Source organism: Tamandua tetradactyla, chromosome 17, assembly GCF_023851605.1.
Source record: "Tamandua tetradactyla isolate mTamTet1 chromosome 17, mTamTet1.pri, whole genome shotgun sequence".
NCBI classification, from domain to species: domain Eukaryota; kingdom Metazoa; phylum Chordata; class Mammalia; order Pilosa; family Myrmecophagidae; genus Tamandua; species Tamandua tetradactyla.
In genome coordinates this window covers 18216033-18233202 of record NC_135343.1, presented here as the reverse complement: position 1 = coordinate 18233202, position 17170 = coordinate 18216033, and the positions used below count along the sequence as shown (strand labels likewise).

Here is a 17170-nt window from a genome sequence, read left to right as displayed (position 1 = left end):
TTGTGATGTTATCAGGCTTTGGTGTCAGAGTAATGCTGGCCTCATAGAATAAGTTAAAAAGTGTTCTCTCCTGAATCCTTTGGACAAGTTTGTAGACTGTTTGGTAGTATTCACCAGTGAAACCATCTATTCCTGGACTTTCCTTTGGTGGAACATTTTTGATTATTGATTCAATCTCTACTTGTAATAGATTTGCTTTCTTTTATTTCTTGAGTTAATCTGGGTAATTGATGTACTTCTAGGAGTTTTTTCCATTTCTTCTAGATTTAGTTTGATGTATAATTATTCATAATATTCTCTTATGATCTTTTTATTTCTGTAGATGTATAGTGGGATCAGCATTTTCCTTTCTTATTTTAGTTTTTTTGGTGTCATTTCTTTTTTTCTTTGTTAGTCTAGCAAAAGGTTTGCCTTTCCATCGATATTTTCAAAGAAACAACTTTCTGTTTCATTTATTCTCTTAATTATTTTTCTATTCCCTATTTCATTTTCCTCCACTCTAAGTTTTAATTATTTCCTTTCTTCTGCTAACTTTAAGTTTACTTTGCACTTCTTTTTCTAGTTCTTAAGATGTGAAGTTGGGTTATTAATTTGGGATCTCTCTTCTTTTTTAATGTAGACATTCATAACTTAATTTTCCTCTGAGCACCACCTTCAATACATCTTATAAATTTCGGCAGGCTGTGTCTTTGTTTTCATTTGCATCTAAGTCTTTTCTAATTTCCCTCATAAATTAACATTGATATAAAGCATACCAGTCTATATTTCTTTTTGCAATAGTCCCACTAATGTACTTTCATGTATTTTCTCTTCCATTATTAGATCCAGCCAAGCATGATGTATTGCGTTCGTTGTGGTTTCTTTAGTCTCTTTTTTGTTTTTTAATTGTAGTAACATATACACAACATAAAATTTCACAACTCAATCACCCCAAAGTATACAATCCAGTGATGTTAATTACATTCACAATGATATATTATTACCACCAAAATTTTTCTTTCACCCCAAACAGAAACCCTTTTTGTATTCACTTCCTACTCCCATCCCCCACCGATCTGTACTCAGTTTCTGACTCTGATTTTGCATATTCTAGGTATTTCATCTAAATGCAGTCATATGTATCTGTTCTTTTGTGTTTGACTTACTTCACTCAAACATGATGTCTTCTGTAGCACGTGTTTCTAGCGCCATTCCTTTTATTACTTGACTAATATTCCCTTGTGTGTATATACCACATGTTGTTTACCCATTCATCTGTTGACGAACACTTGAGTGGCTTCTACCTTTTGGCTCTTGTAAATAATGCTGTCATGAGCCCTGGTGTACAACTCTCTGTAGAACAGCTTCTTAATTCATTATCTCCTGATTTATATTTAAATTTCATGATAAGACAGATAAGCTGGTAGCAAGCTTTCTCCTCCTTGCGCCACTTACCTAGGAACCGTTGCTTGGGTCAGAGAGAAAAGTGTGTGACGGATGCAATCTCGTTCTTGGGGTGGGTCTGGAGATCCGGGCTTACATCTCCAGGTAGGTCGGCTGTGTTGCTGAGAGAGGGAAAATTGAGAAGGAGAAACCTCCCAGGATGATATAGCAAAGTCATTGGAAGGCCTACGGAGAAACGATTTTGTGTGCTGGAAGGATGACAAATTAGAACATCCCTTCACCTTGGGATGAAAAACTGTAAACTGTCATCCATGTCCATAACTCTAAAGGACCGGGAGTTTTGGCTAATAGAAGTTTGTGCTGTACTCAAGAATGTACTCTTTGGGTTTCAAACCTTCTTGAAAATTCTGTATTGCAGAAAGAATTACAGGAACCCTGCAAATTAGGGGAATGGTGGGAAAGGACCCCAGAGTGGAAGAAGAACCTCCCTGATTGCCGTAAATACCGGCTGACATGGGAGGTGGCAGCAGCTACACGCGGGGCCACTGGCCAGTCCGCACTCCGAGTCCAGTTTTCAAGGGGCTCCTAGCCTAGGAGGGGTTCCTTGGATCCTAAAGGCCTCAAGTTCTGAACAACAGGCCAGAAACTGAGTCCTGGAGAGGCTCGAATGGGCCCTTATTGCAAAGAGGCCCAGCATTTGCTTCTCTAGCAATGAGAAGCATGAGGAGGTGGCTGCTGCCTGCTTTGCTTGCTCGTCTCCCAGCACTCCAAGGCAGAAAAGACAGTTTTGCTTCTTGCCCAAAGCTATGTCCAATCTGCACAGATCCCCCTATAGCCCTTTGACTGCAGATTCAGGAGCACAGAGGCAAGGCAGGGTGGGAAAGGGGAGGACACAAATATGTCCATTTGCATTGTTTATACATCTTAGAGAGAAGGGGGAAGCTCAAAACCATGAGTAGATTTTGGAATTTTGGAATCTCAAATGCACAAAAAGCAAAAAAAACGGCATTAGTGCCATTCTGCCACTCACAAAGAAGATAAAAATGCTCACTGTGACTGAAAAAATAAGATTTAACATCATTGTATTTATTAGGTTCTGAAACAATACACATTCACATCCTTTTGAATACAGTACATTTGGCACAATAATGTTTACAATGAAATAACACTAATGAATGGCAAGAGATTAAAATTACACCCAGAAAGGAAAAAAAAATGTACAAATAAAGCATCACAATACAATAAAAAGTCCCTAAAACTGAATACATTTTATATTTAGTCAGAATTATTTTGCACATAATTTAAAAAGAGGTAAGTTTTTTAGCCTTCTTTTTTTTTTTTTTTTTTTAAAGCAAGAATGCATTCTTTTTCACCTTTGGAGAAAAAAATTATATTTCCACTTCACAAAGTCCATAATGAGTGAATACAGGAGAACAGCTATCCTTCATATATTTTTTTGGCATTTTTTTTTTTTTTGCATTCCATTTTGTTTTTCTTTAAAAAAGAGAAAGAGAGAGAACACTGGAAAGATTAGAAAGAACTGGCAGAAACATATAACAGTGTGTCCATTTTCAAACTCTTGTGAAAACTAAAATGAAACAATGAATACTATAGGAACAGACAAGCCTTTTTCTACAGATAGATCCACTCTGGAGGCAAATCTACCTGTGTGAAAACTTCACCGGCTCCAGCCCCAAGCTGGGGACATCTCAGCGCACCAGGCTTGGGGTAGCGGCAGGGGCCTCTCTGGGGCAGGATAGCTGCTGACCAACTGCCCCAGCTGCTGGGTGGAATGTATCATTTGACTTTCCAGCAAACTTGCCCATTGTCCAGTAGGAAGGGCCCCACCCCTGCTGATGTGCCAACACCACCAAGCCATGTGGACAAGGCCATTCTGCACTGCAGGTGAGATCTTGCTCGCTTGTCCGAAGTTCAGAATGGTGAAGGAAGCAGAAGGAAAACAAGAGCGTGGCAGTGATGCGTGAGTATGATGGGCAGATTGTCATGTCTTCCCTAAAGAAAATGAGATGATACCACCGTGAAGATGTTTCTGTGCTTGTACTCAACTCCAGAACATGGTCTCTCCCCAGGACATCAAGTTACCAAAGATAAATTAAATTAATCTAATGTCCGTCATCACTTCACTGGTATGCCAAACACACGAATTGATAGAGCCATCGTATTTCATACTTGAAATTATCATAAGAATAGATAATAATTACACCTGAGTTTTTTAAAAATAAAAACAGAAGAGAACTGAATGTCATCACTAATGACAACGGCTCTGACCAGCCAGATGCAAAAATGGACACAAACTCTATGGGCTCAAGATACGTGCTGTCCAAGCTTCGGAACCATCGCCGACAACATTCTTTTCTCTTCCCCATCTCTATCCGGGCATAATAGAGCATAGGAGAACCAAACGTGGGATTTAACATAGCTTAATAGATGTCTAAATCTTTTAAAATAAACCAAAATGAAATAAACAATATGAAGGGTCCCCTTTCCCTCCCCCACCCCCCCCCCCCCCAAAAAAAAGAGAAATATCTTATCTCTCGGTAACTTGAACCAATACACATAGAGTATTGCACCTGGACATTATTATAATTATTCTTTCATAGACTAAAGTTTTATAATATGCCTGAACATGCAGCAGTTGATACCTCAATATTCAATGAATTAATTCCACAGGCCTTGCAGCAAACACTATATACAAAAATCTCAAATGTACAAAAGGCAAAAAGCTTCATTAGTGCCACTTTGCCACTCACAAGTATATATATTTAGGAGCAGCTGGAGATCCACGTGCAACAGTCGGAATGGATTCCATTCCCTGCTAATTCAGTTCTGTAAAATAGACAATCAAATGACCTCTGGGAAACATATTCACAAAGCCACGGAGAACCCTTGGAAATCAAAGCACGCATAACACTGTTAGAATATCTACAGGAGGTAACGTCCTATCCACGAGTGTCCACATGAGTTACCATTCCATAGCGCACACAAACCAACTCTGAGGATAGCTTGCCACACTGTCAGTTTTCAAAGAGTCACTCTTCAGTCTCTCGACACCATCCGCATAGCCCATGTTTAGCCTTATTCTGCTTGTTCCAAAAGCAGATATTTCATATTTTACTTTACATGTTTAGTTTTTTTTAAAAAAAAATAACCACAGCACAGTAGTACTACCATTTTGCAGAAGTGCACAAACAATAACACACTGCTGCAGAAAATAAATAGAGTTTATGCTGGGGATTTAGGACGAAACTGGAAAGAGAATTGGGAGCCAAGTTTTGCTAGAACCCCAGTGTTCTATGGAGGCCTGTTTGCAGGTAGAACTTCAATAATTGAGAAGAACTACTGGTTTTCCTTGTCTCTGGATTCACAGAGCCCCCGCGTGTTGCCAAAGCACATATCACATAAACCTTGAACAATTAGTTTCTCACTGTACATTAGCCCTTTGCATCTACCTGATGAATATTGGAATTTGTCTGTTTTGGCCAATTAGAAAATGAATTTCATAATATATTTTTCAAACATTAACAAAGTTCAAAATCAAATTTCTTTTTCCACGAAAAGTGATTTCTTTCTACAACATACATGCTGACGTGACTCTGGCATGCCCAAAAGCTAAGACCAAAGCAAGCAAGAATTGGCCATTCCCGAGCAAACCAAAACAGCCACCGACCTGCGCGTCTCCCAGGCTCCTTTCCTTCTCCACGGGGCTCGTCCTGAGGACACCCAGCCCCACCCTCTCCGGCACAGAGGGCAGAGGGCCGGGAGCCGGGGGTGTGCAAGTGGGATGGGACGGGACACTTGCCAGGTTTCTGTGTCCAATAGCCGAGCCAGAGTCCTCTCGTTTGCTTTTTTTTATATTTGCAGTAAAAAGAACTGAAGTTGCTTTGCTGCCAGGTGCCCCGTGGAGTGAAACCTGGCCTGCCAACAGCACAAACATGGCAGTGTGGAGGGCTAATTTCCCACCCAAGGTGCTTCTGTATTCCTGGTGAGGTAGGAACTAAGAGTGCCTGCTGGTCACCAGGTGAAGGAAGGAGGGGCTGGCCGGGGTACAGGGAATGCAATAAATAGAGAGCAGACATGGGGCTGGGGCTCCACGGAGAAGGAATTCCTGACTTTCTGAGCGTCTGGAAAACAGGAATCTTCGCGGTGCCCCTTCTTGCAGCATTACAGAACACCAGCCGCCAGGAGTGGCCTCTCACAGCATCAAGTCTTCACCAAAGTAGGAGAAACCTTTGAATTCCTCCTGGTTGATCTGCTTCACGATGGCTTCATCCACAAGCGTGAGGACGGGCTCTTCCCGGGTGAAGTCTTGGTCAAAGTTATTGACGTCTCTTTTGGTTTTCTGCGGGGAGAAAAGAGAAGCACTGACTGGAGGCCGCCTCTCCCCGCCCGGGTGCCCCCAGGGGAGGGTGGGCATCGCCCCGACCAGCCTCTCGCCAAAGCGGGCCTCTAGCTACTGACAGCAGACGCGGGGCGCTCCGATGAGGGAACGATGGATGGCCCCGGGACCAGGAGGTGACAGACGGAAAGGACAAGAATGAGTCAAGTGAGAAGGAAGAGGGGTGACAGGGTGTGATGGAAAAGCAGGGAAGTGGGGTTCCCACAGATCGTATGTAGTGGTGGTTGTGTGTGTGTGTGTGAGTGTGCGGGTGTGTGTGTGTCTGAGGAGGGTGGGATCCCCAGCCCCCAACTCACACTTCCCCTTCCAGCATCTGCTGTGACCCTCCAGCACCCCTGAGGCACCCCTGAGGCACCCCTCCCTGTGACCCAAGCAACACACTTGAATCTCCCTGCTGTGAAGGCCCCAGTGGTCTTTATTCCTTATATATAGCCCCTTATAAACTAGCCGTTCTGCCCCATATGCCATCTTCTCTGTAAGTAAGAGGATGGGGAGGGGGCTGGAACCTCTTCGGAGAAGCTGGCCTTGATCCCCTTCTTCTCTCGCCATGAACCCTATTTTGTGCTCCTGCATTACGTCTATTATTACACGCAGCCCTCTGGCTTGTCACCATGTGCTCAGGTTTTGTGTAGACAAAAAAGGCAGGGACTTTGTCTTACTTGGGTTCCCAGCAGTTCACCTGCGGTAAGTGTCTGCTGAAAGATGAATACACGAGCAGACCCACTACTGGCCACCCAGTTTAGAAGCACCCACCCATAGCCAGTTGTTCCGACAGTCCAACCTGAAGGACAGCTGCCTGGCTTGTGGTTACGTGACACTGGGGGCGGACAGCAGCAATAAATACATCCACAAACAAATCCTGGATTTTTAGAGAAAATCAGGAAGTATAGATAACACTCTCTGCCTTCAGGGCCTTCCCGCCCAGTTGGACGGCTGGATTCCCATCTAGAACACAGCGCCTGAGTTGGGAATCTTTCCACGGCGAAGTCAGGGCTTGGGCGAAGACTTGAAGAATGGGTCACAGCTATGCTGGCAGACAGGGGAGGAAGGCACCTTGCTGGGAAGAAGGACGGGAACAAAGACAGGAAGGAGGCAGGGACATAAAAGGTGTGTACACAGGACGATGAAGATGTCAGGCTGCCTGGGGCCAAGTCCAGGGTGGGGATGGTGGGAGGTCAGGGTGGAGCAATACCAGATACTTTCTCCCCACGTACAGAGCACGATGCCGAGAAGACAGAAAGCGCTCAGGCAATACTTTCTCACACACTGGATGTTTGGCATCATCCAGGCTTAATGACCTGGTAGATGGAATAAGTCTTATGGAAAGATAAGCACTATTATTTGTAGGAGGAACAATAATATACACTGTTCTATGGAACCAGTAATCTAAAGGATGTTCATAAGGAGACCATGAAAAAAAAAGTGGCTCCAAGGCAAAAGCTGTGTTTTGTACCCTAGTCTTAGAGACTTGCTATATACACTGGCAAATTAAGTCCTAAAGGAAAAGAAACGTGGTTCACTTTATTTAGGCCAGCCTCTCCTGAGCTTGACTTAAATACTTTTTTTTTTCTTGAATAGCTTATAAACATCTCTCTGGAGACCAGAGTTTTGCAGAACATATTTTGGGAACTGCTGCTTCCCAGTTTATGAAGCACCTCCACATTCACTCACTGGATCCTTGGAACAGCAGGTATATTATCCTGATTTAAAGATGAGGTGCTCCAAAGAGGTTTGGTGACCTGCTGAGAGTTAAGTTAGCAGCAAACTCATAGCTCAAGTCTGGATCTCATCACGAGGCCTCCTATGGCATGCAATGTCTGAGAATCTGGGCATTGGAGAGACGGGAAGATATAGAGTCAGGTTCAACCAGGAGACACTTAGTAAAACCACCGAAGAGGCACAGCAGGCATCCACGTTGGGAAGAGGGCAGTGGGTGGGGGGACAGTGAGCCGATCTGAACCCATGAGCATGGCAGCTGAGTCTGTTTTCCCCTTGCTCCAGATTCTGAGCAGAACCACATGGACAGTGTGGGGAAAGGATGGGCTAATCTTTCCAATTTTCCGGCAACTATCATTCCAGCTTGCTGTCTTCTCTATAGGATTGAGCTGCATTGTTCAGGGACCATGGAGGGGAAGCAGAAGGAAGATACAGAAAACCCAAGGAATGGAGAACAGGACCTGCAGTGAAAGGGTGTGCCATGTAGCTCCCCTAGAATGGGAGAACCCAGAATAGTTTAGTCATCTCTGCCAGGAGGGCCAACCCAGGGCAACTGGGTGACAGCTCATCCAGGGGGAGGAGTGAGGGTGCTGGTGGGGAAGACAATGACTGGGGAAGCACTGGGTATTATCCCAAAAGGCTCCCAAGGGGCATCAGACCCGGAGGTAGTAGGAGTGGGAAGTGAAGAAGGCAAGGACTAGGGCAGGAGGAAAACTCAGTTTGTAACTTCATCAGGGCTAGCCATGCTCAGTTCTCCTATATGCTCAAGGTCTTTCTTGGCCACTAATAAGGAAGACTGTGTATAAGGAACCTGGGAAAATCTCTGCATTCTCTGGCCTTGGTTCTCCCTGTTACCTAATCATTTGTCCTTTACCTATCAGTCATTAATGTCAGTTAGTCATGGAAACTGGTTTTATTTCCTGAGGTCAACTGTGGAGCTAGAGTCCACAGAATATCTGAATTTCACAACCCTCTGAATGTCAGAGAACCAGGCTCTGTCAGCAAGATGAGCGCTGTTACCTCCAGGGGACCACTGGCTCCCAGGAGGGCCGGCTTGGAAAACCAACTGGTTCAGCTCAGGTCTGTCAGGGGCCCCAGAATGCAAGTATGCCATTCTTCATAACCTTTACATTAAAAAATACTTGGCTCACTCACCCCCTTAAGCAAACTGGCCCCGACTGTTTTTCTTGAAGACATTTTAAGTGTGTCAGTGACCCACTTCCAATTCAAATAATCAGTATCCCTACTGTGCACAATTCCTGACTGCAGAATTAAGAGATTAGAAAATCCTTTAAAGCAACTATCTCCAGGAGACCCCATTCTCCATGAATGGCATTTAAACAGCATAGTATCCTTAAATATGGAGAGACCTGGGGATTACATGCTTCACTTGCTGATTTCATTCTTTGTAAAGTTGCTGCCTCCCTAGCAGAGCAGGCACAAGACTTGCCTCCAAGGTCCTGACTGGCAAACTTCCAAGGTTTATGCAATGCCATAAGCCCATCCCCTAACGCACAAGTGCCAGACCTGTAATCCATGTTGCACAGTCTGAGAGGTTACGCCGAGACACATGGAGTGACACTCTAACCCTTCAGACCTTATCTTCTCCATGAAGCCTTTCCCACACCCTTTGCCCACGTTTAGCTGAGGCTCCATGGAAGGAGAAAGAGCACTGCCTGAACTCTTATCCTGGTACTGTCCCTTCCTGTTTATAGGACAGTCTGAAGCTAACCCCTTTGAGCTTCAGTCTTCTTATCTGCAAAATGGGGGTGACACCAGGTAAAGGCTGAGGTTGCCCTGAAGACTAAATGAGATGCCAGATATCAGGGGCCTCTGTGCAGATCCTGAGCCGTGGTGGGCACCCAATAAATGTGAGTTTCCATCCTGCCTCTGAATCTTAGCATCATGTACAGCCAGACCGGGTGGCTAACTCACTTTTCAGTCATTTACCTATTGAGGCACTGAGGTTCTTAAGGTCGGGATGGAGTCTTACATTTCTCCCATGCCTCCATGCAGAGCTGGGGCCTGCCTGAACACTCGAGTATTTTTTCCAGTGCTTGAGATTCTTCAGTGGAGCCCCACTGTCCTAGGGATAAAGTCCCAGTTCTTGGCCTCACCTACTTGTAAGGTGCCTCAGTATCTCATTCCTGCCCACTTCTCCAGCTTCACTTCCCCTGGCTCTGCTGAACCAGGACGTTCTCCAGACTCTCTGGCTTCCCCGTGCCTCAGAGCTTCTGCTAGTCCTTGTGCCTGGAGCGCTCCCTCCCCTCCTTGCCTTCTGCCCCATGCCCTGTCACTGGCTGACTTCTGCTTACCTTACCCATCTCAGTGCAGACGTCCCTTCCTTCAGGAACATCCCTTGTCCCTTCAGGACTGACTTGAGTGAAGTCTCTAAGGGGTGCCAATCGTCTCCCCTTCCTGCTATCACAGTCCTCATTTTGCTGTTACTTCACCTGGAGCCAGGGAAGTGATCTGGGCTCAGAGTCAGGGCAGCTCTTCCAACAGAAAAGTGGGAAGTAGAGGCAGAGGGGAGATAAGGCTGAGGTATGAACCACAAAGAGGGCGGCAGAGGCAGTCCCAGCCATCCCTGAGCCCTGCAGGGCCTGGGAGTTGCCAAGCTTAGGCCTAATTAATGGGTTGGCCTCACCCCGCAATGGTAAACTTGGGGTTCCTTGATTGCTGGTACGAGATAGAAACAGATGGGCTAAGGGAAGCTTAGGGACTTGGCGGGTATGTCCCTTACCCCTGTGGCTGGTGGCAGGGAAAACAGCCTTCCAAATGTTTTGAAACAAGGCCTTGAATTTGAGATGTCTGGGGCTGACAATGGGGGAGGGCGCATTTCTCATGTCTGCAAGTGGGATGGGTGTAGAACTTATGAAAACAGAATAACAGATCCCTCTGAGAAACTGCTTCTGTGAAGCAAAGCCACTGGGCCTGCCTGAAAAATCCCCCTGCGGCTCCACCCCTCAGACCCAGGGTGGAGATGGGCAGGCGGCCTGAGTGCTTGCTTCCACGCTGGCCGGCACGATTGTCTCAGAGCCCTCAGTCGTACTGAAGTCATAAACAATGAGTCCTCAGAGGAGCCGGCAATTTGCTGCCATCTCCTTCTGATTACTAGATCATCAGATGAGTTTGTTCTAAAGGATGGAGAGAACCCCCGATCTTACAGACTGGGGGGCAGGCTGGCTTTCACGTGGCCGCCTTGCTGGCCCCTGTCCTCTTCCCGATGTGCAGTAAGAGCAGAGGTAGCAGAGGGACCCCAGACCAGGGGTCACCTGACTGGAGATAGCCTGCTCCTCACGCCACCAAAGGCCAGCCATCCCCCAGGCCCCAGTGTCAGGCTCCAGCTCCTCTCATGCAACAGCCCCTCACCCCACTTCGCCCTCCGCCCAGTTCCCATGCACAGTCTGACTCATCCATTGCCCCTTCTAATCTGTGATATGTCACCTTCTCCACACATACCCCTCAAGGTACCTCCTGCAAAGCAGGGTACACAGCAGGCCCTTCATATTCCCCCGCTCCATATCATTTCAGTTAATAAGAAAGTCAATCCCCAAATTTCTCCTGGTTTTTAAATGCCAGTATTCATTTGTAAACTTCACTATTCTCTCTCTTTTTTGGGGGGGGGGGGGTGAGGTGAGGTGGGGTGCGGTGCATGGTCTGGGAATCGAACTCTGGTCTCCCACATGGAAAGTGAACATTTTACCACTGAACCACCCGTGCACCCTACTATTCTCCTTTAAATAACATTATAAAAGAAAAAACAAGCTCTTAAATAATTATAACCCTTATTCAACATCAACTAACTGGATCTTAACATACATGCATACATAAATACATATACACATACATACAAAAATACATACATACATGCATCCTTTACACTCACAATTCTAATTAACAGGGTTTATGTTGTATGTTTATACACATTCCAGTTATGCATGAAGTTAAATAAAATAAAGGATGCATAATGGATAGAGCGTTGCCTCGCAAGAAAAAGAAGGATGGAACAGAATTTTAGTGAACTCTCACTTACAGAAACATTTCTTTAAATACAATACTCCATCTTCTCTCCCCCTTTTATATTTTGTTAATAAAGAACTGGTTATGCTTTGGGATTTTCTTTTTAGAAAAGAGAGTGAAATATACCAAGTTCATCTGGTGCTGGGATTGGTATGGAAGCTTTCAAAGCACCCTTCTTGCCACGAGTCCTTGTGGTTCCTAATGTTTCTTTCGGCCATTTCCTTCTTAGAAGGGGGTGGCCAGAGCTGACCTCCGGAGTCCAGTCCTTATGTCTAAAGCAATGCCAAATGCTGTGGTGTTACCATTACTTGAATTCATATTAAACAACCAATGTTCTCTAAAGATAGCATCAATGTTTTATCATTTCTTAAATAGCTTTGATAAATTGTTGGTAACTTAGTTTATCAGTCCAATTTAACCCTCATCTTCTTTTTCTGAGGTTGGTTTTTTTGAGCCTAAGTGTAATGCTTTACATTTAGCCTTGACTTCTTGGTTACTTTGGTCTGTTCTGATCATCACAAGTACTGATCCTATAACTTACCTTCTCTGAATCTTTGAAACTCCTAGAGAGTGGAGATAATAAAATACACCTAGCCTGCTGAATATAGGTAAAGTCCATGTAAATTCTAAAATATTATGCAAATAATTTAATTCTGTCATCCGTCATATTTGCTACATCCTTCAGCTTTTTGCCATCCTACAATCTGGTTTGTATGCCTTCAGCTTCTATATTAAGACATATATTGCTCAGGGCTGGTCAGGTCCAGAGCCCTCTGACCTTACTTTTACAAACAGCCCTCTCACCAAGCTCACACGGAATCTCGCCAGTGATTAAATCAATTGTAGATCAACTAGCCATAGACACTTTTTAAATCTTGTTCATAAGGAAGATATCAAAGATTCTTTCAGTTGTTCTGCTGGAATAAAGGTACACAATGCCTGTACCATTTCTCTGGTCTATTGGTTTAGAAATGCAGCTAATTGGCTCCAAGTGATTCCCACTTTCTCGCATAAGTGTCCACAAACTACCATCTTAGAAAAACTTCTAGTAACTTCCTTTACTAATATCTGCCTTAAATGATCCCACCACGTTACCCCTATTTTTGAATAATGAGAGACTATTTGTCTGTCTCCTGCCACTTGTTATCACTGCTGTGTTTCATGATATCCAATTACCAAATAATCTCAAGAAGGCATCCCCGATTCTTTCATCCATCTGGGATAAGTCATCTGGGCCTAGGGCCCTGGTCTGAAGCCCTGCCGTGCACTAGAATCACTCCGGAAGCTTTAAATAAGCTCTGGTCCCACCCCAGAGCTTCTGATTTGATTGTGCTGGCATCTGGCCTGGGCTTTGGGAGTTTTATAGCTTCCCAGATGAGCTTTATTAAATGTAAGTCACTAATTTGCCACTCTTTGGTTTCACTTCCCTCTCAGTGGTTTTTTGCCTCAATCTTTGTACTTCAAAGATCTTTTTCTTTGGGAAAAAGTTAGGCAAAATAACAGCCTCATCTTTGTTTAACCCAGTGATTCTCAACCCTGACCATGCATCAAAAACAGTACACATGAAAACAGCCCTCCAGATGCCAGGGCTTCACCCCAGGCTTACTAAATTGGCGTCTCCAGGGTGGAGCCCAGGTCTATGTATTTTTTTAAAAGCTCCAGAATAATTCTGATGTGCAGCCTGTTGAGGCCCTCTGGGGAAAGGAATGGTGGATCTCTTTCTTCCTTCTTTTTCTTATCGGTTTCAAAGGGTCTTTCGTGGGATAAAAGCCTAATTAGGGTTCTGAGGCTGTCCTGGAATAGGCCTCGGCTGAAGTTCTGGAAATCTCCCAATTTCTATGGCTCCCCTGAGTTCAGACAGGTGGCAAGGCGTGTGGTTCAGCACATGTGCTCTGTTCCCAGACACCTGGAGGCCATGCGGGTTCTGCCACATAGCCAACCTGGATGCCTTGGGCAAATTATGTGGTCTCGCCATGCCTCGGCTTCCTCATCCATAAAATGGGGTTATTAGGAATCTTCCCCATATAGTTGTCATAAGGGTTAAATGAGATAATACAATGAAGAGGTGAGAACAGTACCTAGCATAAAGTATTTAAAATGATTAGTATTGCTTCTTCAACAATATATATCATAATTGTATGGTTAGAACAAACATTGTTTTGGGGATGATCCTTTGGGAGAAATTTCTGTTTGCTCTTAGCTCAGAGAATAATCATTGCTTCATCTGGACAACTGGTGTGCTTTTATCTTCTCCCACGCTCTCTAAATCTTGAACTAACTGATCTGTGCTCAAAAGCTAAGATCCAAATGTGTGGCCCACCCCAAAGAAATGCAATGGGTTTGTTCCTGACTTTTCTTCTTTTGCCTCCCTACCCTTATTTTTCTTTCTTTAGTCACACTGAAATGAAATTTATATTATGTACTTCACATATCATGGTGGTCATCTTTAAACTTTTTAGAATAAGGCAAGAGAGGAAAAACAAAAAGGAAGAAAGATAAAAGGCGGATTTTTGTTTTAGCACTGCCGGCTGTGACCTTATATCTCCTTTTCTCGGGAATGGGTGGTGTGTGTGTGTGTGTGTGTGTGCACGCACACGCATACTTCAATACCCGCTGGCCAGGCAGGCAAGTTCAAAAAGTGAAGGGCAGTGTGGAAGGCATCAGGGAGTTGTGGGAACTGGGGCAAACTGGAGGTTGCATACCCTACCAGCTGACCCTAGGCCCAGGGTTCTTAAGTCTTTGAATTTCTAAGAAATGCACCAATCTACATTTTCATGTTAAATCTCCTAAGTTTTAAATGTTGCCAAATAGTTTCTTTTTTTAAAAAAAAAAAAGGGCTTGCTGGCTGAATTTGTTGCACAATTCTCCAGTGCGTGACCTCTACTCTATTTGGTAAAGTTGCTCCCATCTTTTAGGAGAGAAACAAAAAATCAAGACACGTTTGTTCTTTTAGCTCAGTGATTAGCTTCCAGGCATTTAAAAATGGAAAGCCACTTGGTTCCAGGCCTTTCCCACGTCCAGAGGAGAGGGTGGGCAGCCCGCAGTCGCTGTTCCTGATATGCAGGCTGAGGAGACACCCAGAATCCCGTTGCAGCCTCCAATTCCCATCCCATAATTCAGCCCATCCCCTTCTCTCTAAACCACTTCTGAGGAAAAGCTGCCTCACTCCTCCTGAGGCAGCGTCTGTATACACAAATACAATCTTAAAAACGGACCGCGTCCCCTCAGTTCACCAGGCAATCTGAGCACACAACCATAGCTGAAACCTGTTTGTCAGCTGTCCGAGGGAATGCAACCATTTCCCCTCCCTCCCCTTGTTATTGTTTGCTAGACTATAAAATATATATATATATATAATATACATATATTTTTAATTCCATTTGAAGAATTACTTAGGGAAAATAAAAAACTCGATTTCCAGTTATCAACTAATGCCAACTGCTTATCCTACACCCAGCAGCTACCTTGGCCAGCAAAAGCACTCGGCTGGCTACAATCTGTCTATGAGTTGGCCGGAGCCTACAGGGATGGGTGCTTCTTTATGGGGGGTGGGTGGTATCCCTATAAGGAAGGAGTTGTCACCAAACTTCGTAATACCTGTTTTGGTGCTTTTTAAAGCAAAACTGCCTAATGGTTCATTTGGAAGTTAATGCAGGTTTAGATGCCACAGAAGGGAAGGAGCAAAAAAGACACAGCTCCCTCAGAATCTTCTGCTCCCACTGAAGTGGGGCCATCCGACTGCTCCTTATCTGCTCTTAGTGAACGAGGAGCTTTTTGAGGTGACTTTCAAAGCTACTTCTACCTCTAAATCTTATGGCTCAATCACCTTAAGCAAAAGTAAGGAATTTAAAGCAAGTATTCTTAGCCTGGGCTCCCACCCTGGAGCAGGGGCCAGCAAACTTTTTCTGGAAAGGGCCAAACAGTAAATGTTTTAGGCTTTGCAGGCTATAGACTCTATTGCCACTACTCAGCTCTGCCATCTTTGTACACACACAGCCACAGACCGTACCCAGAGGTGTGACTGCCCAGCATTCACACACAGTAGAATGGATGTGGCTGTGTTCCAGTAAAACTCTATGAACATATAATTTTCATGTGTTAGGCGGTACTATTTTTCAACCATTTGAAAATGTAAAAATCATTCTTAGCTCGTAGGCTGTGCAAAAAACAGGAGGCTGGCTGAACTTGGACCCTGGGCTGCAGTTTGTGGATACCTGCCCCAGAGGACCCTGGGGTGGCTGTCAGGATTTCCACAAACCTTGCAAAATAAGGTAGAGGTAAAGTGTGTGCCTGGCCGTTTGGACTGTCAGATTCTCAAAGCGGGCGGTGACTCCATCGCTACGTTAAGCATCACTGATTTTAAAGTTTCCCCTTATAAAATGTCTGCATTTCTCAGTGCTACAACAATTCTCTCTGAGGATTCTAAATAGAGGAAGAGGCCAGGAGACATCTTCTCAGGACCTGAAATGTCTGCTTTTGCTTAAACCCCTCAGACCACGGGGCATTACCTTTGGCGTGAGAGGCAGCTCAGGGCCCTCGGGAAGGCTGAAGCGCTGCTGACCGGAGTGGGTGGGGAAAGCTCCCCACGGGGATGTGCATCTAAGCCTCTTTCTATACCTATGAGTAAGCACTGGGCTCTTAACTGTTAATAGCAAAATTTAATAAATCTCAGCTGAGTCATTCTTGGCCCCAGGTTTCCGATAAGTGATTATCATTTGTACAGCATGCACTGGCCCTTGACAGTATTCAGTTTGGAATGTATACTGCCTGGAGGGGTCTTTAAGTGCTCCGTGACTCTGCATCTTCTCCTCCCTGAGGCCTCTATTCCACCACTGAGAGCGGGGTCTCCAGCTGTCCTGCAGTAAAGGATATGTCCCCTCCTCAGGGAACCATTCCCAAATCAGGTGAGGTCCCAGCTAACACTATGACCACTCGGTGCCATTCTTTCCTGCTGCTTCTAGAAACTGTGGTTAAATAGTTATTTATTTGGTGACTGTCGTCTCGCTAGACTGGAAGTGCCACACGGGCTCCTGCCTGGATTGCTAGTACCGGCACAGTGCCTGGGACAGCCTCAGTTTCCTCACATGGCAAAACCATTAAAGCCCATAGATTGAGACTTGTCAAGGTGCCAGGCATTGCACTAAGTCCTTTACATATCTGATTTTGGGAACTCTGGAGCCTAACCTTTGGAGACTGCTGCCACAGGAACTGAAGATTGAAAGGACCCAGAGGCATGCAGCCATAAAGCAGCTCGCCCAAGGTGCACGGCCAGCAATGTGGAGCCAGGACTTGAATTCAACTTGTTCTGACCCCGAGGCCCCTTGTGCCCGGCGTGTGCCATCCTGCCTCCCGCCACGAACTGCAGGGCGGTGGAAATGAAGTCATCTGGGCAAGGCGCTGAGGGCTGGGCCCCGAACAAGCTCCCGGTTCAGTGGTGTCTGCCAATAGTGTTGTTGCTGTGTTGATAAACCGCCAAGAACCACCTTCTGCCACGTGCCCCTCTCAGCACAGAAAGAGGGGCTCAGCTCTTACAATTTTATTATGGCCATCAGTAGACACGTACTTTATATACAAGCTAGTGCTACCAGCCTCAACCCACCATCCCTGAGAAAAGAGTTAGCAGGCTTTACT

General features: G+C 45.1%; 1 protein-coding gene across 2 annotated transcripts in view; it reads right to left on the bottom strand.

Moving 5' to 3' along the window:
• Positions 1 to 2467: 2467 nt before the first annotated feature.
• The window catches only part of PRKCE (protein kinase C epsilon), a 549400-nt gene continuing 534697 nt past the window's right edge, over positions 2468 to 17170 (bottom strand). Inside the window, exons 15-16 of one of the 2 annotated variants that reach the window (XR_013164248.1) lie at positions 5072 to 5743; positions 2468 to 3396 (exon numbers count right to left, since the gene is read on the bottom strand). Coding sequence is in view for 1 of the 2 variants with exons in the window: in XM_077134147.1 (XP_076990262.1) it covers positions 5597 to 5743 (147 nt within the window). In the remaining variant the exon portion in view is untranslated. Of the gene's footprint in view, positions 3397 to 3920; positions 5744 to 17170 lie in introns of those variants that run through there. The other variant, XM_077134147.1, reaches the window with a different exon arrangement.